General features: G+C 42.2%; 1 protein-coding gene across 1 annotated transcript in view; it reads left to right on the top strand.

Moving 5' to 3' along the window:
• LOC128703252 (protein Star) overlaps nucleotides 1-24,456 on the top strand; it is a 170,835-nt gene that overhangs the window by 37,765 nt on the left and 108,614 nt on the right. Inside the window, exon 2 of the mRNA XM_070084345.1 lies at nucleotides 20,969-21,078. Coding sequence (XP_069940446.1) covers nucleotides 20,969-21,078 — 110 coding nt within the window. The remainder of the gene's footprint in view (nucleotides 1-20,968; nucleotides 21,079-24,456) is intronic.

The raw sequence follows: 24,456 nt of genomic DNA, 5'->3' as shown, positions 1-24,456 counted from the left end.
GAAGGGTTTTTGAGGTGGTTCGGACATGTAGAGAGAATGGAGCGAAACAGAATGACTTCAAGAGTGTATCAGTCTGTAGTGGAAGGAAGGCGGGGTAGGGGTCGGCCTAGGAAAGGTTGGAGGGAGGAGGTAAAGGAGGTTTTGTGTGCGAGGGGCTTGGACTTCCCGTGGGCATGCGTGAGCGTGTTTGATAGGAGTGAATGGAGACAAATGGTTTTTAATACTTGACGTGCTGTTGGAGTGTGAGCAAAGTAACATTTATGAAGGGGTTCAGGGAAACCGGCAGGCCGGACTTGAGTCCTGGAGATGGGAAGTACAGTGCCTGCACTCTGAAGGAGGGGTGTTAATGTTGCAGTTTAAAAACTGTAGTGTAAAGCACCCTTCTGGCAAGACGGTGATGGAGTGAATGATGGTGAAAGTTTTTCTTTTTCGGGCCACCCTGTCTTGGTGGGAATCGGCCGGTGTGATACAAAAAAAAAAAAAAAGAGAAAATTTTAGAGAGGACTTAATTTTAAGTGAGTTCTTGCTAATTGACCAGTTTTACATATTCGGCACGACATATACATATATATACATAGTATAGGTAGTAGGAAGGTAGACAGCAACCACCCAGGGAGGTACTACCGTCCTGCCAAGTGAGTTTAAAATTTAAGCCTATAATTGTTTTACTTGATGGTAGGATTGCTGGTGACTTTTTTGTCTCATAAACATGCGAGATTTCAGGTACATCTTGCTACTTCTTCTTACACTTAGGTCACACTACACTTGCGTATACAAGCATATATATACACAAATAATCTCTGGGTTTTCTTTTATTTTCTTACTAGTTTTTGTTCTTGTTCTTGTTTATTTCCTCTTATCTCCATGGGGAAGTGGAACAGAATTCTTCCTCCGTAAGCCATGCGTGTTGTAAGAGGCGACTAAAATGCCAGGAGCAAGGGGCTAGTAACCCCTTCTTGTGTTTTTCTGGACCACCCTGCCTCGATGGGATACGGATGGTTTGTTGATATATATATATATATATATATATATATATATATATATATATATATATATATGTATATATATATATATATATATATAGTAGGTTGGTAGACAGCAACCACCCAGGGAAGTACTACCGTCCTGCCAGATGACTGTGAAACAAAAATCTGTAACTGTTTTGCATGATGGTAGGATTGCTGGTTTCTTTTTCTGTCTCATAAACACGCTAGATAACTGGGATATCTTGCTACTCCTACTTACACTTTGGTCACACTTCACAGACATGCACATGCATACATATATACATACATCTAGGTTTTTCTCCTTTTTCTAAATAGCTCTTGCTCTTCTTTATTTCTTCTATTGTCCATGGGGAAGTGGAAAAGAATCTTTCCTCCGTAAGCCATGCGTGTCGTATGAGGCGACTAAAATACCGGGAGCAATGGGCTAGTAACCCCTTCTCCTGTAGACATTTACTAAAAAAGAGAAGAAGAAAAACTTTATAAAACTGGGATGCTTAAATGTGCGTGGATGTAGTGCGGATGACAAGAAACAGATGATTGCTGATGTTATGAATGAAAAGAAGTTGGATGTCCTGGCCCTAAGCGAAACAAAGCTGAAGGGGGTAGGAGAGTTTCAGTGGGGGGAAATATATGGGATTAAATCTGGAGTATCTGAGAGAGTTAGAGCAAAGGAAGGGGTAGCAGTAATGTTAAATGATCAGTTATGGAAGGAGAAAAGAGAATGTGAATGTATAAATTCAAGAATTATGTGGATTAAAGTAAAGGTTGGATGCGAGAAGTGGGTCATAATAAGCGTGTATGCACCTGGAGAAGAGAGGAATGCAGAGGAGAGAGAGAGATTTTGGGAGATGTTAAGTGAATGTATAGGAGCCTTTGAACCAAGTGAGAGAGTAATTGTGGTAGGGGACCTGAATGCTAAAGTAGGAGAAACTTTTAGAGAGGGTGTGGTAGGTAAGTTTGGGGTGCCAGGTGTAAATGATAATGGGAGCCCTTTGACTGAACTTTGTATAGAAAGGGGTTTAGTTATAGGTAATACATATTTTAAGAAAAAGAGGATAAATAAGTATACAAGATATGATGTAGGGCGAAATGACAGTAGTTTGTTGGATTATGTATTGGTAGATAAAAGACTGTTGAGTAGACTTCAGGATCTACATGTTTATAGAGGGGCCACATATATATCAGATCACTTTCTAGTTGTAGCTACACTGAGAGTAAAAGGTAGATGGGATACAAGGAGAATAGAAGCATCAGGGAAGAGAGAGGTGAAGGTTTATAAACTAAAAGAGGAGGCAGTTAGGGTAAGATATAAACAGCTATTGGAGGATAGATGGGCTAATGAGAGCATAGGCAATGGGGTCGAAGAGGTATGGGGTAGGTTTAAAAATGTAGTGTTAGAGTGTTCAGCAGAAGTTTGTGGTTACAGGAAAGTGGGTGCAGGAGGGAAGAGGAGCGATTGGTGGAATGATGATGTAAAGAGAGTAGTAAGGGAGAAAAAGTTAGCATATAAGAAGTTTTTACAAAGTAGAAGTGATGCAAGGAGGGAAGAGTATATGGAGAAAAAGAGAGAGGTTAAGAGAGTGGTGAAGCAATGTAAAAAGAGAGCAAATGAGAGAGTGGGTGAGATGTTATCAACAAATTTTGTTGAAAATAAGAAAAAGTTTTGGAGTGAGATTAACAAGTTAAGAAAGCCTAGAGAACAAATGGATTTGTCAGTTAAAAATAGGAGAGGAGAGTTATTAAATGGAGAGTTAGAGGTATTGGGAAGATGGAGGGAATATTTTGAGGAATTGTTAAATGTTGATGAAGATAGGGAAGCTGTGATTTCGTGTATAGGGCAAGGAGGAATAACATCTTGTAGGAGTGAGGAAGAGCCTGTTGTGAGTGTGGGGGAAGTTCGTGAAGCAGTAGGTAAAATGAAAGGGGGTAAGGCAGCCGGGATTGATGGGATAAAGATAGAAATGTTAAAAGCAGGTGGGGATATAGTTTTGGAGTGGTTGGTGCAATTATTTAATAAATGTTTGGAAGAGGGTAAGGTACCTAGGGATTGGCAGAGAGTATGCATAGTTCCTTTGTATAAAGGCAAAGGGGATAAAAGAGAGTGCAAAAATTATAGGGGGATAAGTCTGTTGAGTATACCTGGTAAAGTGTATGGTAGAGTTATAATTGAAAGAATTAAGAGTAAGACGGAGAATAGGATAGCAGATGAACAAGGAGGCTTTAGGAAAGGTAGGGAGTGTGTGGACCAGGTGTTTACAGTGAAACATATAAGTGAACAGTATTTAGATAAGGCTAAAGAGGTCTTTGTGGCATTTATGGATTTGGAAAAGGCGTATGACAGGGTGGATAGGGGGGCAATGTGGCAGATGTTGCAAGTGTATGGTGTAGGAGGTAGGTTACTGAAAGCAGTGAAGAGTTTTTACGAGGATAGTGAGGCTCAAGTTAGAGTATGTAGGAAAGAGGGAAATTTTTTCCCAGTAAAACTAGGCCTTAGACAAGGATGTGTGATGTCACCGTGGTTGTTTAATATATTTATAGATGGGGTTGTAAGAGAAGTAAATGCGAGGGTCTTGGCAAGAGGCGTGGAGTTAAAAGATAAAGAATCACACACAAAGTGGGAGTTGTCACAGCTACTCTTTGCTGATGAGACTGTGCTCTTGGGAGATTCTGAAGAGAAGTTGCAGAGATTGGTGGATGAATTTGGTAGGGTGTGCAAAAGAAGAAAATTAAACGTGAATACAGGAAAGAGTAAGGTTATGAGGATAACAAAAAGATTAGGTGATGAAAGATTGGATATCAGATTGGAGGGAGAGAGTATGGAGGAGGTGAACGTATTCAGATATTTGGGAGTGGACGTGTCAGCGGATGGGTCTATGAAAGATGAGGTGAATCATAGAATTGATGAGGGAAAAAGAGTGAGTGGTGCACTTAGGAGTCTGTGGAGACAAAGAACTTTGTCCTTGGAGGCAAAGAGGGGAATGTATGAGAGTATAGTTTTACCAACGCTCTTATATGGGTGTGAAGCGTGGGTGATGAATGTTGCAGCGAGGAGAAGGCTGGAGGCAGTGGAGATGTCATGTCTGAGGGCAATGTGTGGTGTGAATATAATGCAGAGAATTCGTAGTTTGGAAGTTAGGAGGAGGTGCGGGATTACCAAAACTGTTGTCCAGAGGGCTGAGGAAGGGTTGTTGAGGTGGTTCGGACATGTAGAGAGAATGGAGCGAAACAGAATGACTTCAAGAGTGCATCAGTCTGTAGTGGAAGGAAGGCGGGGTAGGGGTCGGCCTAGGAAAGGTTGGAGGGAGGGGGTAAAGGAGGTTTTGTGTGCCAGGGGCTTGGACTTCCATCAGGCATGCGTGGGCGTGTTTGATAGGAGTGAATGGAGACAAATGGTTTTTAATACTTGACGTGCTGTTGGAGTGTGAGCAAAGTAACATTTATGAAGGGATTCAGGGAAACCGGCAGGCCGGACTTGAGTCCTGGAGATGGGAAGTACAGTGCCTGCACTCTGAAGGAGGGGTGTTAATATTGCAGTTTAAAAACTGTAGTGTAAAGCACCCTTCTGGCAAGACAGTGATGGAGTGAATGATGGTGAAAGTTTTTCTTTTTCGGGCCACCCTGCCTTGGTGGGAATCGGCCAGTGTGATAATAAATATATATATATATATATATATATATATATATATATATATATATATATATATATATATATATATATATATATATATATAAAGAGAGAGAGAGAGAGAGAGAGAGAGAGAGAGAGAGAGAGAGAGAGAGAGAGAGAGAGAGAGAGAGAATGGATCAAAGTAGAATGACATGGAAAGCATATAAATCTATAGGGGAAGGAAGGCGGGGTAGGGGTCGTCCTCGAAAGGGTTGGAGAGAGGGGGTAAAGGAGGTTTTGTGGGCAAGGGGCTTGGACTTCCAGCAAGCGTGCGTGAGCGTGTTAGATAGGAGTGAATGCAGACGAATGGTACTTGGGACCTGACGATCTGTTGGAGTGTGAGCAGGGTAATATTTATTGAAGGGATTCAGGGAAACCGGTTATTTTCATATAGTCGGACTTGAGTCCTGGAAATGGGAAGTACAATGCCTGCACTTTAAAGGAGGGGTTTGGGATATGGGCAGTTTGGAGGGATATGTTGTGTATCTTTATATGTGTATGCTTCTAGACTGTTGTATTCTGAGCACCTCTGCAAAAGCAGTGATAATGTGTGAGTGTGGTGAAAGTGTTGAATGATGATGAAAGTATTTTCTTTTTGGGGATTTTCTTTCTTTTTTTTGGGTCACCCTGCCTCGGTGGGAGACGGCCGACTTGTTGAAAAAAAAAAAAAAAAAATATATATATATATATATATATATATATATATATATATATATATATATATATATATATATATATATATATATATATATATATATATATGTATTTATGTATATATATATATATATATATATATATATATATATATATATATATATATATATATATATATATATATATATATATATATATATATATATATATATATATATATATATTTATAATGTATGTCGTATGCAATTTGAAATTAAGTCCTTTCTAAAATTTTCTCTTATACGTTTAGTAAAGATATATTTTTTTCATTAATGTTAATATAAAAAAAATTTTAATTTTGCTCCAAAAGAATTTCAGAAAACTTACCTAACGTTATTATAACAAGAATAATTTATTTTATCCTAACCCAACTAAATATATTTTAGATTTGTTTACAATAATTTAATACTAAACAAACACAGTGAAATATATTTTTTTTCGTTAGGTTCTGAATGATTTTGGCGAAATTATTGCATACACAAATTTTCGCTTGTCTTATATGGCAAGATGAACGTTGCTATTTAAGCCAAGATCGCAAATTCTGCCTATTCGGCACGAGATATATATATATATATATATATATATATATTATATATATATATATATATATATATATATATATATATATATATATATATATATATATATATATATATATATATATATATATATATATATATATATATATATATATATATATATATATATATATATATATATATAATATGCCCATCCTACCCAGAAGAACTGTTAAAGAACTGTCTAAAGACTAACAACTGAATACTTTTAGTAGTTATTGACTATCTATTTAGAAGAGTTGTAAAGTGTTGCAAATAACCATCATCATGAAAACCTGTGCAGTCTGAAGGGTAAGAGACGGAATCATGTCTGGGTTGCATTCAATCTCTGTGGCAAATGGTCCCATGGGTCATGCAGGAACTTCATGCCAGCACCCACTTTTTATATAAAATCAGAGAAATGTTTTTGGGTCTGCCCAAACGAGATACATCTGTATCAGAAAATTACACATAGAAGAAAGAACACCAATAAAATATTCTTCTTACAAGACATGTCAGCCTGGTATGACAACGTTATTCAATTTACAGAGATACAAAGTAGTGATACTGCTGGGGATGGAGCAAAAGGGGGTGGTGATGCCTCAAAGAATAGTGTTGACACATTACCAGTAAAAACTGGTGGAAGCACTGATGTCCATACAAGGGCGTTAGTTAGAGGGGAAACAGAAAAAATGCACCAGCAGGGAATGCAGCCACAAAAAAAAAAAAAACTAGAAAACAAAATTCCAGTCTATGCAGATGCTAAGCTATGGGTATCTGCAGGCATGGTATATCTGAAAAAACAGGTGGGATATGCACCTTTGACAGTCCCAAAAATTGCCACACTCACATGATAATAGGAGGGTGCAACTCCCTTTCCTCTAACTTCTTTCACCCCCGAAATGTGTCACTCAGCAGTACATGAAAGAAAATGCTACAACGTATACTGTCAAGTACACCATCTAAAAGGGACACAAAAACGCAGAGCAGCCGGACTATGCAGGAAGGAATAAAGACTGGCAAGAAATAACAGAAATTCTACACCAACTGGAAACTTCTAGAGCAGAGGCACAGTCATTGGTCTCCCCTCAAGAACAACAGATAATAAAGCCAACAAATAAAAAAAAAACTAAATTCCATCAATATAACGATCCTGTCTTTGAAAACATACAGAGTCTAAAGCCACCAACAAACAACAAAATGCCTTACGTCAGGGGACTGCTCACAGAGTCAAATGTTCGCAGCTCTCCCAGAGACCCACATGAAAGATCATTTTGACAACAAAATATGGGTCCCAGGTTATAACTTATCCAGATGCGACAGACTAAAGAGGCAACAAGGGGGAGGGGGTTGGTTTGTACATCACAGAGTCGCTCATTTGCTCACAACTACTAAACACCACAATGATGTAGTTGAGGTTTTGGCAGTAAATATTGAAAACCGAAACCTTGTCATTGTGGTTGCATACAAGCCCCAGGATGCAACTTCCCAGCAATTCCAGAAACAGCTTTTGAGAATTGACCACTATCTGGAATATCTCCCAACTCCTGCCCCAGACATCTTGCTACTGGGAGATTTCAACTTGAGACACCTAAAATGGAGGAGTATAGCAAATAATATTCTAGCAGGAGGCAACTCAGATGAAAATTCACACACACACGAGCTATTAAATCTCTGTACCAAAATTCACTTTAGACCATCAAATATTAGACCCTACAAGACTAGAAAATATGCTGAACCTCATGTTTACTAACAACAGCGATCTGATATGGATAACTTATCAAAGACAATACACTCAGATCACAACACAATAGAGGTGCAGACATGTATGCACAGGGCTCCTGACCTGCAAAATGTGATCAATGATGAGGGTGTCTTTACAAAATTCAAATTCAATAACTAAAACATACAATGGGAACAAGTCAACCACGTAGTAAATGAAACAAGCTGGAAAGATATCCTAAACAACATGGATCCGAACCTTTGCCTAGAAAAAATAAACTCTGTGGTTCTTGAGATCTGCTCAAGGCACATTCCATTAAGAAAAAGAAAGAGAAAATGTAAACTAGAAAGAGAGAGATGCTCCCTATACAAACGAAGGTGAAGAGTCAGAGCTGCTGAGAGGGGAGTAGGGCCAATATATCTGAAATAAGAAGAGAGGCAATGGTCAATAAAATTACCAATATCAAATCAAATCAAATCAAAGTTTATTTTCTATAAGGATTACAATGCGGGATTCACAGATTTTGGTTGTGTGGTTTACATGTAATAAAATACTAATTACAGAGGGGGCCACTAGAACACCTAGCATGGCTAGGCATTTCGGGCAAACTTAGATTAATTCTTAACCCTAAATTATTACAAATTGTGGAGTAAGTTGACTAAATACTAAGTGACTAAATACTAGTTTGTGAGTTTAGCCATAAATGAAATCGAAAGAAACCCAAAGTATTTCTTCTCCTATGCCAAATCAATAACAAAAACATAAAGTGGGACCAAGTAAACCAAGTCCTAACCGATATAAGCTGGGAAGATATACTAAGCAACACAGACCCCAACTTATGCCAAGAACAGATTAACTTGGTGGCACTCGATGTATGCACAAGGCTCATTCCTTTAAGAAAAAGGAGGAGTAGATGTAAAATAGAGAGACAGGCGCTCCCTTTACAGGCGACGGAAAAGAATAACAGAGCGGCTAAAAGAGGTCAATATATCTGAAATGCGTAGGGAGACACTGGTCAGAGAAATAGCAAGCATCGAACTTAAGCAAAAGGAATCTTATAGGAGTCAGGAATCGCGGGAAGAACTAAAAGCCATAAATGAAATCGAAAGAAACCCAAAGTATTTCTTCTCCTATGCCAAATCAAAGTCGAGAACAACGTCCAGTATTGGGCCCCTACTTAAACAAGATGGGTCCTACACAGATGACAGCAAGGAAATGAGTGAGCTACTCAAGTCCCAATATGACTCAGTTTTTAGCAAGCCGCTAACCAGACTGAGAATCGAAGATCAAAATGAATTTTTTATGAGAGAGCAACAAAATTTGATTAACACAAGCCTATCCGATGTTATCCTGACGCCAAATGACTTCGAACAGGCGATAAATGACATGCTCATGCACTCTGCCCCAGGGCCAGACTCATGGAACTCCGTGTTCATCAAGAACTGCAAGAAGCCCCTATCACGAGCCTTTTCCATCCTATGGAGAGGGAGCATGGACACGGGGGTCGTCCCACAGTTACTAAAAACAACAGACATAGCCCCACTCCACAAAGGGGGCAGTAAAGCAACAGCAAAGAACTACAGACCGATAGCACTAACATCCCATATCATAAAAATCTTTGAAAGGGTCCTAAGAAGCAAGATCACCACCCATCTAGAAACCCATCAGTTACACAACCCAGGGCAACATGGGTTTAGAACAGGTCGCTCCTGTCTGTCTCAACTATTGGATCACTACGACAAGGTTCTAAATGCACTAGAAGACAAAAATAATGCAGATGTAATATATACAGACTTTGCAAAAGCCTTCGACAAGTGTGACCATGGCGTAATAGCGCACAAAATGCGTGCTAAAGGAATAACAGGAAAAGTCGGTCGATGGATCTATAATTTCCTCACTAACAGAACACAGAGAGTAGTCGTCAACAGAGTAAAGTCCGAGGCAGCTACGGTGAAAAGCTCTGTTCCACAAGGCACAGTACTCGCTCCCATCTTGTTCCTCATCCTCATATCCGACATAGACAAGGATGTCAGCCACAGCACCGTGTCTTCCTTTGCAGATGACACCCGAATCTGCATGACAGTGTCTTCCATTGCAGACACTGCAAGGCTCCAGGCGGACATCAACCAAATCTTTCAGTGGGCTGCAGAAAACAATATGAAGTTCAACGATGAGAAATTTCAATTACTCAGATATGGTAAACACGAGGAAATTAAATCGTCATCAGAGTACAAAACAAATTCTGGCCACAAAATAGAGCGAAACACCAACGTCAAAGACCTGGGAGTGATCATGTCGGAGGATCTCACCTTCAAGGACCATAACATTGTATCAATCGCATCTGCTAGAAAAATGACAGGATGGATAATGAGAACCTTCAAAACTAGGTAGGCCAAGCCCATGATGACACTCTTCAGGTCACTTGTTCTATCTAGGCTGGAATGTTGCTGCACACTAACAGCACCTTTCAAGGCAGGTGAAATTGCTGACCTAGAAAAAGTACAGAGAACCTTCACGGCGCGCATAACGGAGATAAAACACCTCAATTACTGGGAGCGCTTGAGGTTCCTAAACCTGTATTCCCTGGAACGCAGGCGGGAGAGATACATGATTATATACACCTGGAAAATCCTAGAGGGACTAGTACCGAACTTGCACACGAAAATCACTCACTACGAAACCAAAAGACTTGGCAGACGATGCACCATCCCCCCAATGAAAAGCAGGGGTATCACTAGCACGTTAAGAGACCATACAATAAGTGTCAGGGGCCCGAGACTGTTCAACTGCCTCCCAGCATACATAAGGGGGATTACCAGCAGACCCCTGGCAGTCTTCAAGCTGGCACTGGACAAGCACCTAAAGTCGGTTCTGACCAGCCGGGCTGTGGCTCGTACGTTGGTTTGCGTGCAGCCAGCAGCAACAGCCTGGTTGATCAGGCTCTGATCCACCAGGAGGTCTGGTCACAGACCGGGCCGCGGGGGCGTTGACCCCCGGAACTCTCTCCAGGTAAACTCCAGGTTTTGTTTTTGGCACAATACATAGTTTCTATTTTGGAGTATCACAGGCAAACTTGTGACTAGTTAGGAATCATTATTTTAAGATTAAGATACGTATTTCTGTGCTTATAGTCAAATGGGTGAGTGAGTGTAAGTGTGAACCACCAGGTGGTTTTTATGTAGGTAGGTGACGGGGTATATCAGGGAGATAAGATGTTTTCTAATGGTAGTTTTGAAGGTGATGAATGTGTTTGCAGTTCTAGAGTTTTCAGGTAGGGTGTTTCAGATTTTTGGGCCTTTGACATACATTGAATTTTTGTAAAGGTTTATTCGGACACGGGGAATGTCGTAGATATGTTTGTGTCTGGTGTTATACTTGTGGGTCCTGTCACAACTATCAAGAAAGCATTTTAGGTCAAGGTTAATATTGGATTTTAAGGTCCTGTATATGTAGATTGCACAGTAGTAAGTGTGGATGTTCTGAACAGGGAGTAAGTTTAGATCTATGAAGAGTAAGGGGGTGTGTTGCCAGGGATGGGATTTAGTGATTATTCTTACTGCAACTTTTTGTTGAGTTATTATTGGCTTTAGGTGTATTGCTGCAGTTGATCCCCAAGCACAAATAGCATAGGTGAGGTATGGATAAATTAGTGAATGGTATAGTGTGAGAAGGGCATTTTGCGGCATGTAGTATCGTGTCTTGGAGAGGATCCCAACTGTTTTGGATACTTTTTTTGATATGTGTTGGATATGGGTACTGAAATTCAGGTTGTTGTCGAGGTATAGGCATAGGAATTTGCCCTCATTATGCCTGGCAATTAGAGTGCTGTCAATCTTAATGTTTAGTTGTGCAGCACCTGCTCTGCTACCAAACATAATGTAGTAGGTTTTGTCAGTGTTAAGTGTAAGTTTATTGGCTGTCATCCAAGTTGATATTTTGAGTAGCTCCTCATTAACGATGGTGTTGAGGGTGGCAAGATTAGGGTGAGAGATGACATAAGTCGTGTCGTCAGCAAAGAGAATGGGTTTTAGATGTTGGGATATGTTTGGAAGATCATTGATGTAAATGAGGAAGAGCAGGGGTCCAAGGACACTTCCCTGCAGAACTCCAGTATCAAGTGGCCGTATTGATGAGGCTGTCTTTAATGGTGACATACGGATACCTATTAGTAAGGTAGGATTTGAAATATGCAAGCGCATGGCCTCTTATACCATAATGGTCAAGTTTGTGGAGTAGGATGCCGTGGTCTACTGTGTCAAAAGCTTTTCTTAGGTCAATAAAAATTCCTAGCGGATATTCCTTATTTTCCAATGCTGAGTGAAGCAGATCTAGCATTTTTACAATTGCATTAGTGCTTTTATTTTTTCTGAATCCAAATTGGCAGGGGTTGAGTATGTTATGTGCCGTTATAAATGAATACAGTCTCCTGTGCACGAGTTTCTCGAAGATTTTGGATAGCAATGGTAAGTTTGATATTGGCCTATAGTTGTTTACATCTGTAGGGTCACCACCTTTATGTATTGGTGTAACCCTTGCTGTCTTGAGTAGTTTCGGGAAGGTGCTAGTTTCTAGTGACTTGTTAAAAAGTAAGGAAATAGCATGCGAAAGGACATGGGCCGCTCGCTTGTACAATAATGGTGGGACATGAGACAGGTTCCCTGAGTTATTTTTAAGTGTCGAACGTAAGCTGAAGGAATCTTCCATGAGACAAGAATCGCAAGAAGAACTAAAAGCCATAAAGAAAACTGAAAAAAAAGAAAGTTCTTCTCTTATGCCAAATCTAAGGAAAAAACAACATCCAGTATTGGGCCCCTGCTTAGGCAAGATGGGACATACACATGACAGCCGAGAAATGAGTGAGATACTAAAGTCCCAGTACGACTCAGTGTTCAGCGAGTCGCTGCGCAAACTAAGGGTTGACAATCCAAAGGAATTCTTTAACAACAAGACCCAAAATTTGGTCATCTCAAAAATCTCAGATATTATTCTAACACCACAAGACTTTGAAAAGGCAATAAATGACATTCCCATGCACTCTGCCCCTGGCCCAGACTCAAGGAACTCCGTGTTTATCAAGAACTGCATGAAACCCATGTCGCGTGCCTTTAACATTCTATGGAGAGGAAGCATGTACACATGAGTCATCCCACACACACTAAAAGCAACAGACATAGCCCAACTCTACAAAGGTAGCAGTAAAGCATTTGCAAAGAGCTACAGACCGATAGCACTGACATCTCATATCATAAAATTCTTTGAAAGGGTTCTAAGTAGTAAGATCGCCAACCACCTAGATACCCATCAATTACACAGACCAGCGCAACACGGGCTTAGAGTAGGTCGCTCCTGCCTGTCCCAGCTACTGGACCACTATGACAAGGTCCTGGATGCTATAGAGGATAAACAGAATGCAGATGAAGTATACACAGACTTTGTAAAAGCCTTCGATAAGTGTGACCATGGTGTAATAGTGCACGAAATGCGTGACAGTAGAATAACAGGAAAAGTTGGTAGATGGATTTATAACTTCCTGACAAATTGAACACAAAGAGTAACAGTAAACTGAGTAAAATCCGAGACAGCTACGGTGTAAAGCTATGTTCCACAAGGTACAGTACTCGCTCCCATCCTATTCCTCATCTTCATATCTGACACAGACAGGGATGTAAGCCACAGCACCGTGTCTTCCTTTGCGGATGACGCCCGAGTTGCCATGACAGTGTCCTCTATTGAAGACTGTGAAGGAAAAGTTCAACAGATAGGAGTATCGAGCAAGTATATGGTAACAATAGTTTGATTGCCGGCTACTTGTTAAGGTAGGGTAAGTCTAGCTCCCGCTATCCCCCCCTTTTTCCCCCACCCGGAAAGTGATAGTTTGATTGCCAACTGCTTGTTAAGGCAGGGTAAGTCTAGTTCCCGCTATCCCCCCCCTTCCCTCCCCCCATGAAAGGTGACGAGTGGGGCTCCGGTCAAACAGTAATCACTCGACTCACAGCTCCCAGCACTACTCTTGGAATGACAGATTGGGTCACCTGCCAACCAACGGGAAGAACTGAAGGAGACGGACTGAAGTCCTGAGACGTCCCATGTTGGATCTATCTACCTGTTATGTACGCCGACGCAGGACATAACCCCTCGTCATAGCAGTGGTAACGAACCTGCTTTCCTGTCATCTGGATTAATTATTCAAGGCTATAGACTCTGTGAAGAACGAGCCGGTGGGTTGTCACCAACACCTGCGACCCGCCCCCACATCATCAGCAACGGCTATGATTTCACCAACACGCAGTGTCATTAACACCAGACACCCCAGTATCACTATATATATATATATATATATATATATATATATATATATATATATATATATATATATATATATATATATATATATATATATATATATATATATATATATATATATATATATATATATATATATATTAGCGTTGAGTTCAAATGTCATTTTGTTCATTTCATTTTTCATTTTTCTTTCAAATAGGATATACCTTTCATGTTTCACTGTTTTATGTTTGCTTTAATAAATAATAAAGTGTTTATCTTTGTGAATTATTATTTCTTTTTCTATTCATCAATTTTCCTGAGGATGAGCCAGCCTTGGTAATACTGTCTGAAGTTGTTACAGGGCTGAGTAAGCCTTCACAAAGACACTGCGAGCGGACATCAACCAAATCATTAAATGGGCCACTCAAACAATATGAAATTCAATGAAGAGAAATTTCAACCAATCAGATATTGAAAACTTGAAGAAATTAAAACTGCATCAGGGTATACAATAAATTCTAGCCATACAATAGAGTGAAAAAGTAATGTGAAGGGCCTGGGAGTGATAATGTCAGAGGATCTCGCATTCAAAGACCACAACAATCTACTGCATCTGCTCTGGAAAATGATCGGATGGATATTGAAACCTTCAGAACTAGGGACTCAAGCCCATGATGATTCTCTTCAAACTACTTGTTCTCTCTAGGTTGGAATGCTGCTTTACACTAACTGCCCCCTATATGGCAGGTGAAATTGCTAACCTGGAGAGTGTACAAAGAACTTTCATGGCACACAAATGTACGATAAGGCACCTAAATTACTGGGAACAGTTGAAGGCCCTTGATTTGTATTCCCTGGAACACAGGCGAGAAAGATACATGATAATATACTCTTGAAAAATTCTAGAGGGATTAGTGCCAAACTTGCACACGAAAATCACTCCCTATGAAAGCAAAAGACTCGGCAGGAGATGCAACATTCCCCCAGTGAAAAGCAGGGGAGTAACAAGTACACTGAGAGACAACACAGTAAGTCTGGGGCCCAAGATTGTTCAACTGCCTCCCAGCATGCATAAGGGGGATTACCAATAGACCCCTGGTTGTCTTCAAGAAGGCTTTGGACAAGCACCTAAAGTCAGTACCTGATCAGCTGGGCTGTCGTTCGTACACTAGTTTACATGTGGTTAACAGTAACAGCCTGGTTGATCAGGCCCTGATCCACCATGAAGTCTGGTCTCAGACCTAGCTGCGGGGGCCTTGACCCCTGAAACCCTCTCCAGGTATACTCTAGGTAAGGGAATTTTTTAACATTTGCCTACCTACAGGTATAACCAACTTCCACTTGTGGATTTTTTCACTGGTGATGCCGTCTACAACTGCTTCACCTCACTTGTCTGCAGTATATAAGTTACTTCTCAGTGCATATGCTGCACTTATACTAAGACTGATGGACTGAACACATTATTTCTAGGTTGAAGGACTAATTACTCAAACTTCTCGTCTTCCACCGTATTGAATTGATGAGTCCACAGGCTGGTGAAACGTGTCTTCCACCGTATTGAATTGATGAAGCCACAGGCTGGTGAAACGTGTTTTCCACCGTATTGAATTGATGAACCCACAGGCTGGTGAAACGTGTCTTCCAGCGTACTGAACTGATGAAGCCACAGGCTGGTGAAACGTGTCTTCCACCGTACTGAACTGATGAAGCAACAGGCTGGTGAAACGTGTCTTCCAGCGTACTGAACTGATGAAGCCACAGGCTGGTGAAACGTGTCTTCCAGCGTACTGAACTGATGAAGCAACAGGCTGGTGAAACGTGTCTTCCAGCGTACTGAACTGATGAAGCCACAGGCTGGTGAAACGTGTCTTCCAGCGTACTGAACTGATGAAGCAACAGGCTGGTGAAACGTGTCTTCCACCGTACTGAACTGATGAAGCAACAGGCTGGTGAAACGTTTCCACAATAAAGATACCCAAATGTTGCACAATTATCTCCTTCAACTCTGTCGGTTTTCTTAACCAGTTATATACCTTGATATTGTTGCAGCCTTGATATTGTTGCAGCCTTGATATTGTTGCAGCTGTTGTATTGTTGCAGCTGGGGTATTGTTGCAGCCTTGATATTGTTGCAGCTGGAGTATTGTTGCAGCTAGGGTATTGTTGCAGCCTTGATATTGTTGCAGCTGGAGTATTGCTGCAGCTAGGGTATTGTTGCAGCCTTGATATTGTTGCAGCCTTGATATTGTTGCAGCTGTTGTATTGTTGCAGCTGGGGTATTGTTGCAGCCTTGATATTGTTGCAGCTGGAGTATTGTTGCAGCTAGGGTATTGTTGCAGCCTTGATATTGTTGCAGCTGGAGTATTGTTGCAGCTAGGGTATTGTTGCAGCCTTGATATTGTTGCAGCCTTGATATTGTTGCAGCTGTTGTAATGTTGCAGCTGGGGTATTGTTGCAGCCTTGATATTGTTGCAGCTGGAGTATTGTTGCAGCTAGGGTATTGTTGCAGCCTTGATATTGTTGCAGCCTTGATATTGTTGCAGCTGTTGTATTGTTGCAGCTGGGGTATTGTTGCAGCCTTGATATTGTTGCAGCTTGAGTATTGTTGCAGCTAGGGTATTGTTGCAGCCTTGATGTTGTTGCAGCTGGGGTATTGTTGCAGTCTTGATATTGTTGCAGCTGTTGTATTGTTGCAGCTGGGGTATTGTTGCAGCCTTGATATTGTTGCAGCTGGAGTATTGTTGCAGCTAGGGTATTGTTGCAGCCTTGATATTGTTGCAGCCTTGATATTGTTGCAGCTGTTGTATTGTTGCAGCTGGGGTATTGTTGCAGCCTTGATATTGTTGCAGCTTGAGTATTGTTGCAGCTAGGGTATTGTTGCAGCCTTGATATTGTTGCAGCTGGGGTATTGTTGCAGCCTTGATATTGTTGCAGCTGTTGTATTGTTGCAGCTGGGGTATTGTTGCAGCCTTGATATTGTTGCAGCTGGAGTATTGTTGCAGCTAGGGTATTGTTGCAGCCTTGATATTGTTGCAGCTGGGGTATTGTTGCAGTCTTGATATTGTTGCAGCTAGGGTATTGTTGCAGCCTTGATATTGTTGCAGCTGTTGTATTGTTGCAGCTGGGGTATTGTTGCAGCCTTGATATTGTTGCAGCTGTTGTATTGTTGCAGCTGGGGTATTGTTGCAGCCTTGATATTGTTGCAGCTGGAGTATTGTTGCAGCTGGGGTATTGTTGCAGCCTTGATATTGTTGCAGCTGGGGTATTGTTGCAGTCTTGATATTGTTGCAGCTAGGGTATTGTTGCAGCCTTGATATTGTTGCAGCTGGGGTATTGTTGCAGTCTTGATATTGTTGCAGCTGGGGTATTGTTGCAGCTGGGGTATTGTTGCAGCCTTGATATTGTTGAAGCTGGGGTATTGTTGCAGTCTTGATATTGTTGCAGCTGGGGTATTGTTTCAGTCTTGATATTGTTGCAGCTGGGGTATTGTTGCAGCCTTGATATTGTTGCAGCTGGGGTATTGTTGCAGCCTTGATATTGTTGCAGCTGGGGTATTGTTTCAGTCTTGATATTGTTGCAGCTGGGGTATTGTTGCAGTCTTGATATTGTTGCAGCTGGGGTATTGTTGCAGCCTTGATATTGTTGCAGCTGGGGTATTGTTGCAGCTGGGGTATTGTTTCAGTCTTGATATTGTTGCAGCTGGGGTATTGTTGCAGCCTTGATATTGTTGCAGCTGGAGTATTGTTGCAGCTAGGGTATTGTTGCAGCCTTGATATTGTTGCAGCTGGGGTATTGTTGCAGTCTTGATATTGTTGCAGCTGGGGTATTGTTGCAGCCTTGATATTGTTGCAGCTGGGGTATTGTTGCAGCCTTGATATTGTTGCAGCTGGGGTATTGTTGCAGTCTTGATATTGTTGCAGCTGGGGTATTGTTGCAGCCTTGATATTGTTGCAGCTGGGGTATTGTTGCAGCCTTGATATTGTTGCAGCTGGGGTATTGTTGCAGTCTTGATATTGTTGCAGCTGGGGTATTGTTGCAGCTGGGGTATTGTTGCAGCTGGGGTATTGTTGCAGCTGGGGTATTGTTGCAGCCTTGATATTGTTGCAGCTGGGGTATTGTTGCAGCCTTGATATTGTTGCAGCTGGGGTATTGTTGCAGTCTTGATATTGTTGCAGCTGGGGTATTGTTGCAGCCTTGATATTGTTGCAGCTGGGGTATTGTTGCAGCCTTGATATTGTTGCAGCTGGGGTATTGTTGCAGTCTTGATATTGTTGCAGCTGGGGTATTGTTGCAGCTGGGGTATTGTTGCAGCTGGGGTATTGTTGCAGCTGGGGTATTGTTGCAGCCTTGATATTGTTGCAGCTGGGGTATTGTTGCAGCCTTGATATTGTTGCAGCTGGGGTATTGTTGCAGCTGGGGTATTGTTGCAGCTGGGGTATTGTTGCAGCTGGGGTATTGTTGCAGCTGGGGTATTGTTGCAGCTGGGGTATTGTTGCAGCTGGGGTATTGTTGCAGCTGGGGTATTGTTGCAGCTGGGGTATTGTTGCAGCTGGGGTATTGTTGCAGCCTTGATATTGTTGTAGCTGGGGTATTGTTTCAGTCTTGATATTGTTGCAGCTGGGGTATTGTTGCAGTCTTGATATTGTTGCAGCTGGGGTATTGTTGCAGCCTTGATATTGTTGCAGCTGGGGTATTGTTGCAGCTGGGGTATTGTTGCAGCTGGGGTATTGTTTCAGTCTTGATATTGTTGCAGCTGGGGTATTGTTGCAGTCTTGATATTGTTGCAGCTGGGGTATTGTTGCAGCCTTGATATTGTTGCAGCTGGGGTATTGTTGCAGCTGGGGTATTGTTGCAGCCTGATATTGTTGCAGCTGGGGTATTGTTGCAGCCTTGATATTGTTGCAGCTGGGGTATTGTTGCAGCTGGGGTATTGTTGTAGCTGGGGTATTGTTGCAGCCTTGATATTGTTGCAGCTGGGGTATTGTTGCAGCCTTGATATTGTTGCAGCTGGGGTATTGTTGCAGCTGGGGTATTGTTGCAGCTGGGGTATTGTTGCAGCCTTGATATTGTTGCAGCTGGGGTATTGTTGCAGTCTTGATATTGTTGCAGCTGGGGTATTGTTGCAGCCTTGATATTGTTGCAGCTGTGGTATTGTTGCAGTCTTGATATTGTTGCAGCTGGGGTATTGTTGCAGCCTTGATATTGTTGCAGCTGGGGTATTGTTGCAGTCTTGATATTGTTGCAGCTGGGGTATTGTTGCAGCCTTGATATTGTTGCAGCTGGGGTATTGTTGCAGTCTTGATATTGTTGCAGCTGGGGTATTGTTGCAGCTGGGGTATTGTTGCAGCTGGGGTATTGTTGCAGCTAGGGTATTGTTGCAGCTGGGGTATTGTTGCAGCCTTGATATTGTTGCAGCTGGGGTATTGTTGCAGCCTTGATATTGTTGCAGCTGGGGTATTGTTGCAGCTGGGGTATTGTTGCAGCTGGGGTATTGTTGCAGCTGGGGTATTGTTGCAGCTGGGGTATTGTTGCAGCCTTGATATTGTTGTAGCTGGGGTATTGTTTCAGTCTTGATATTGTTGCAGCTGGGGTATTGTTGCAGTCTTGATATTGTTGCAGCTGGGGTATTGTTGCAGCCTTGATATTGTTGCAGCTGGGGTATTGTTGCAGCTGGGGTATTGTTGCAGCTGGGGTATTGTTTCAGTCTTGATATTGTTGCAGCTGGGGTATTGTTGCAGTCTTGATATTGTTGCAGCTGGGGTATTGTTGCAGCCTTGATATTGTTGCAGCTGGGGTATTGTTGCAGCTGGGGTATTGTTGCAGCCTGATATTGTAGCAGCTGGGGTATTGTTGCAGCCTTGATATTGCAGCTGGGGTATTGTTGCAGCCTTGATATTGTTGCAGCTGGAGTATTGTTGCAGCTGGGGTATTGTTGCAGCTGGGGTATTGTTGCAGCTGGGGTATTGTTGCAGCCTTGATATTGTTGCAGGTGGGGTATTGTTGCAGCCTTGATATTGTTGCAGCTGGGGTATTGTTTCAGTCTTGATATTGTTGCAGCTGGGGTATTGTTGCAGTCTTGATATTGTTGCAGCTGGGGTATTGTTGCAGCCTTGATATTGTTGCAGCTGGGGTATTGTTGCAGCCTTGATATTGTTGCAGCTGGGGTATTGTTGCAGCCTTGATATTGTTGCAGCTGGGGTATTGTTGCAGCCTTGATATTGTTGCAGCTGGGGTATTGTTGCAGTCTTGATATTGTTGAAGCTGGGGTATTGTTGCAGCCTTGATATTGTTGCAGCCTTGATATTGTTGCAGCCTTGATATTGTTGCAGCTGGGGTATTGTCGCAGTCTTGATATTGTTGCAGCTGGGGTATTGTTGCAGCCTTGATATTGTTGCAGCCTTGATATTGTTGCAGCTGGGGTATTGTTGCAGCCTTGATATTGTTGCACCTGGGGTATTGTTTCAGTCTTGATATTGTTGCAGCTGGGGTATTGTTTCAGCCTTGACATTGTTGCAGCTGGGGTATTGTTGCAGCCTTGATATTGTTGCAGCTGGGGTATTGTTGCAGTCTTGATATTGTTGCAGCTGGGGTATTGTTGCAGCCTTGACATTGTTGCAGCTGGGGTATTGTTGCAGCCTTGATATTGTTGCAGCCTTGATATTGTTGCAGCCTTGACATTGTTGCAGCTGGGGGATTGTTGCAGCCTTGATATTGTTGCAGCTGGGGTATTGTTGCAGCCTTGATATTGTTGCAGCTGGGGTATTGTTGCAGCCTTGATATTGTTGCAGCTGGGGTATTGTTTCAGTCTTGATATTGTTGCAACTAGGGTATTACGGGTTCTAGGCTTTAAATCCCTTCAAGAGGGATCATGAGACATTCAGCAGCATCAGACAACCCGAACCAAGAAGTTGGAATTACTCTTACCTTCCTAGTGTCAAGCTAAATTACTATCCCTTCTACCTGTTTTTTTTCCTAGAATTTCATCCCTCTGGGATTAGCGTGTCTCCATGAATATACTGTAGATATTTCTGTTTCAGGTGTGTGAGTGCGGCTCTCGTGGCGATGCTGGGCTTCCTGGGCGTGGTGCTCCTTCTGCAGGTAGCAGCCATGGTGGTCTCACCATCCAAATCTGCCTGTACCAAGCAAGGTGAGTGAACCAACTCTGCTGCAGAGAACCTTCCCAAGCTCCCTGGGGGCAAGCAGAAGCGGACGGAGGAGGCGGAGACAGAGGGATAAGTGGAAGACAAAGGAATGGAGGAGGGACAAACCAAGGATTGGGTGGAAAACGAAGGAAAGGAGAACAAGAGGAAATGGGGGAAAGATGGGCAGACAGCAGGGAGGAGATGAAGAGATGAATGAAGGGGAGTGTGAGAATGAGAATGAGGTGTGGGGAATGAATTAAAAAGCGATGAAGGGAAGAAATGAGTATAGAAGGATGACAGTCACAGCAGTAGAGGAAGGAAGGAAGGAGTCAAGGAAAAGAAGAAGTGGCAAAACTTTGATTTGCATTATAAATTTTATACAGATCTTGAAACTAAACTTAATATAATTGTAATTCTATCTCAAACTTTTTCATTGTTATATTCTCAAAATACTTGTACCTATTCTTTTTTCCTCTTTAAAACTCACAATAACTTAATGAAACAAAGCAAAACAAAGGTGAAGAGAGTAAGAGAATGTTAGAGGTGAGGAGTAACTAGGGTTTAATCTGGAGTATCTGAGAGAACCAAAGCTAAAGAAGGGAAGCTGGTAATATTTAATAATAGACTCTGGAATGAGAGGAATGCGTGCAGGCGCATAAATTCAAGAAATATGTGGACTAGAATAAGGGTGGAATGTGTGAAGTGGGTTATAGTAAATGTTAATGCACCTGGGAAAAAGAGGGGCTTAGAGGAGAAAGAGTTTGGGAATTGTTAATAGATTGTTTAGGGAGTTTTAAAGAAAAATAACTCTTTGTGGAAGACTTAAAACGCTGAAGAGGGAGCAATTGTTATAGACAGTGTAGCAGGTAAGTTTGGAGTTCTCTAAGTTCTCTAAGTAAACTACATATTGTATGAGGTTTGGTAAAAACAAATGAGTTAATAAATACACGAGATACCACATAGGGCATAATGACAGCAGTTTGTAAGACTATGTATTAGTCGATTGAAAGGTTGAAAGGTTCAGGTAGACTTCAGGATGTGCAAGTTTTTAGAGAAGTGAAAGATGTATCAGATCATTATTCAGTGGTGGTCACAGCGAGAGTGAGAGGTAGATGGGGCAGGACAACTTACCTGGAGTACCTGGAGTTTACCTGGAGAGAGTTTCGGGGGTCAACGCCCCCGCGGCCCGGTCTGTGACCAGGCCTCCTGGTGGATCAGCGCCTGATCAACCAGGCTGTTGCTGCTGGCTGCACGCAAACCAACGTACGAGCCACAGCCCGGCTGATCAGGAACTGACTTTAGGTGCTTGTCCAGTGCCAGCTTGAAGACTGCCAGGGGTCTGTTGGTAATCCCCCTTATGTGTGCTGGGAGGCAGTTGAACAGTCTCGGGCCCCTGACACTTATTGTATGGTCTCTTAACGTGCTAGTGACACCCCTGCTTTTCATTGGGGGGATGGTGCATCGTCTGCCAAGTCTTTTGGTTTCGTAGTGAGTGATTTTCGTGTGCAAGTTCGGTACTAGTCCCTCTAGGATTTTCCAGGTGTATATAATCATGTATCTCTCCCGCCTGCGTTCCAGGGAATACAGGTTTAGGAACCTCAAGCGCTCCCAGTAATTGAGGTGTTTTATCTCCGTTATGCGCGCCGTGAAAGTTCTCTGTACATTTTCTAGGTCGGCAATTTCACCTGCCTTGAAAGGTGCTGTTAGAGTGCAGCAATATTCCAGCCTAGATAGAACAAGTGACCTGAAGAGTGTCATCATGGGCTTGGCCTCCCTAGTTTTGAAGGTTCTCATTATCCATCCTGTCATTTTTCTAGCAGATGCGATTGATACAATGTTATGGTCCTTGAAGGTGAGATCCTCCGACATAATCACTCCCAGGTCTTTGACGTTGGTGTTTCGCTCTATTTCGTGGCCAGAATTTGTTTTGTACTCTGATGAAGATTTAATTTCCTCATGTTTACCATATCTGAGTAATTGAAATTTCTCATCGTTGAACTTCATATTGTTTTCTGCAGCCCACTGAAAGATTTGGTTGATGTCCGCCTGGAGCCTTGCAGTGTCTGCAATGGAAGACACTGTCATGCAGATTCGGGTGTCATCTGCAAAGGAAGACACGGTGCTGTGGCTGACATCCTTGTCTATGTCGGATATGAGGATGAGGAACAAGATGGGAGCTAGTACTGTGCCTTGTGGAACAGAGCTTTTCACCGTAGCTGCCTCGGACTTTACTCTGTTGACGACTACTCTCTGTGTTCTGTTAGTGAGGAAATTATAGATCCATCGACCGACTTTTCCTGTTATTCCTTTAGCGCGCATTTTGTGCGCTATTACGCCATGGTCACACTTGTCGAAGGCTTTTGCAAAGTCTGTATATATTACATCTGCATTCTTTTTGTCTTCTAGTGCATTTAGGACCTTGTCGTAGTGATCCAGTAGTTGAGACAGACAGGAGCGACCTGTTCTAAACCCATGTTGCCCTGGGTTGTGTAACTGATGGGTTTCTAGATGGGTGGTGATCTTGCTTCTTAGGACCCTTTCAAAGATTTTTATGATATGGGATGTTAGTGCTATTGGTCTGTAGTTCTTTGCTGTTGCTTTACTGCCCCCTTTGTGGAGTGGGGCTATGTCTGTTGTTTTTAGTAACTGAGGGACGACCCCCGTGTCCATGCTCCCTCTCCATAGGATGGAAAAGGCTCGTGATAGGGGCTTCTTGCAGTTCTTGATGAACACAGAGTTCCATGAGTCTGGCCCTGGGGCAGAATGCATGGGCATGTCATTTATCGCCTGTTCGAAGTCATTTGGCGTCAGGATAACATCGGATAGGCTTGTGTTAATCAAATTTTGTGGCTCTCTCATAAAAAATTCATTTTGATCTTCGACTCTCAGTCTGGTTAGCGGCTTCCTAAAAACTGAGTCATATTGGGACTTGAGTAGCTCACTCATTTCCTTGCTGTCATCTGTGTAGGACCCATCTTGTTTAAGTAGGGGCCCAATACTGGGCGTTGTTCTCGATTTTGATTTGGCATAGGAGAAGAAATACTTTGGGTTTCTTTCGATTTCATTTATAGCTTTTAGTTCTTCCCGCGATTCCTGACTCCTAAAGGATTCTTTTAGCTTAAGTTCGATGCTTGCTATTTCTCTGACCAGTGTCTCCCTGCGCATTTCAGATATATTGACCTCTTTTAGCCGCTCTGTTATTCTTTTCCGTCGCCTGTAAAGGGAGCGCCTGTCTCTTTCTATTTTACATCTACTCCTCCTTTTTCTTAGAGGAATAAGCCTTGTGCATACATCGAGTGCCACCGAGTTAATCTGTTCTAGGCATAAGTTTGGGTCTGTGTTGCTTAGTATATCTTCCCAGCTTATATCGGTTAGGACTTGGT

This window comes from Cherax quadricarinatus, chromosome 12, assembly GCF_038502225.1.
Source record: "Cherax quadricarinatus isolate ZL_2023a chromosome 12, ASM3850222v1, whole genome shotgun sequence".
Taxonomy (NCBI): Eukaryota; Metazoa; Arthropoda; class Malacostraca; order Decapoda; family Parastacidae; genus Cherax; species Cherax quadricarinatus.
The sequence above is the reverse complement of the archived record's forward strand: the minus strand, read 5'-3'. Positions and strand labels throughout refer to the sequence as shown.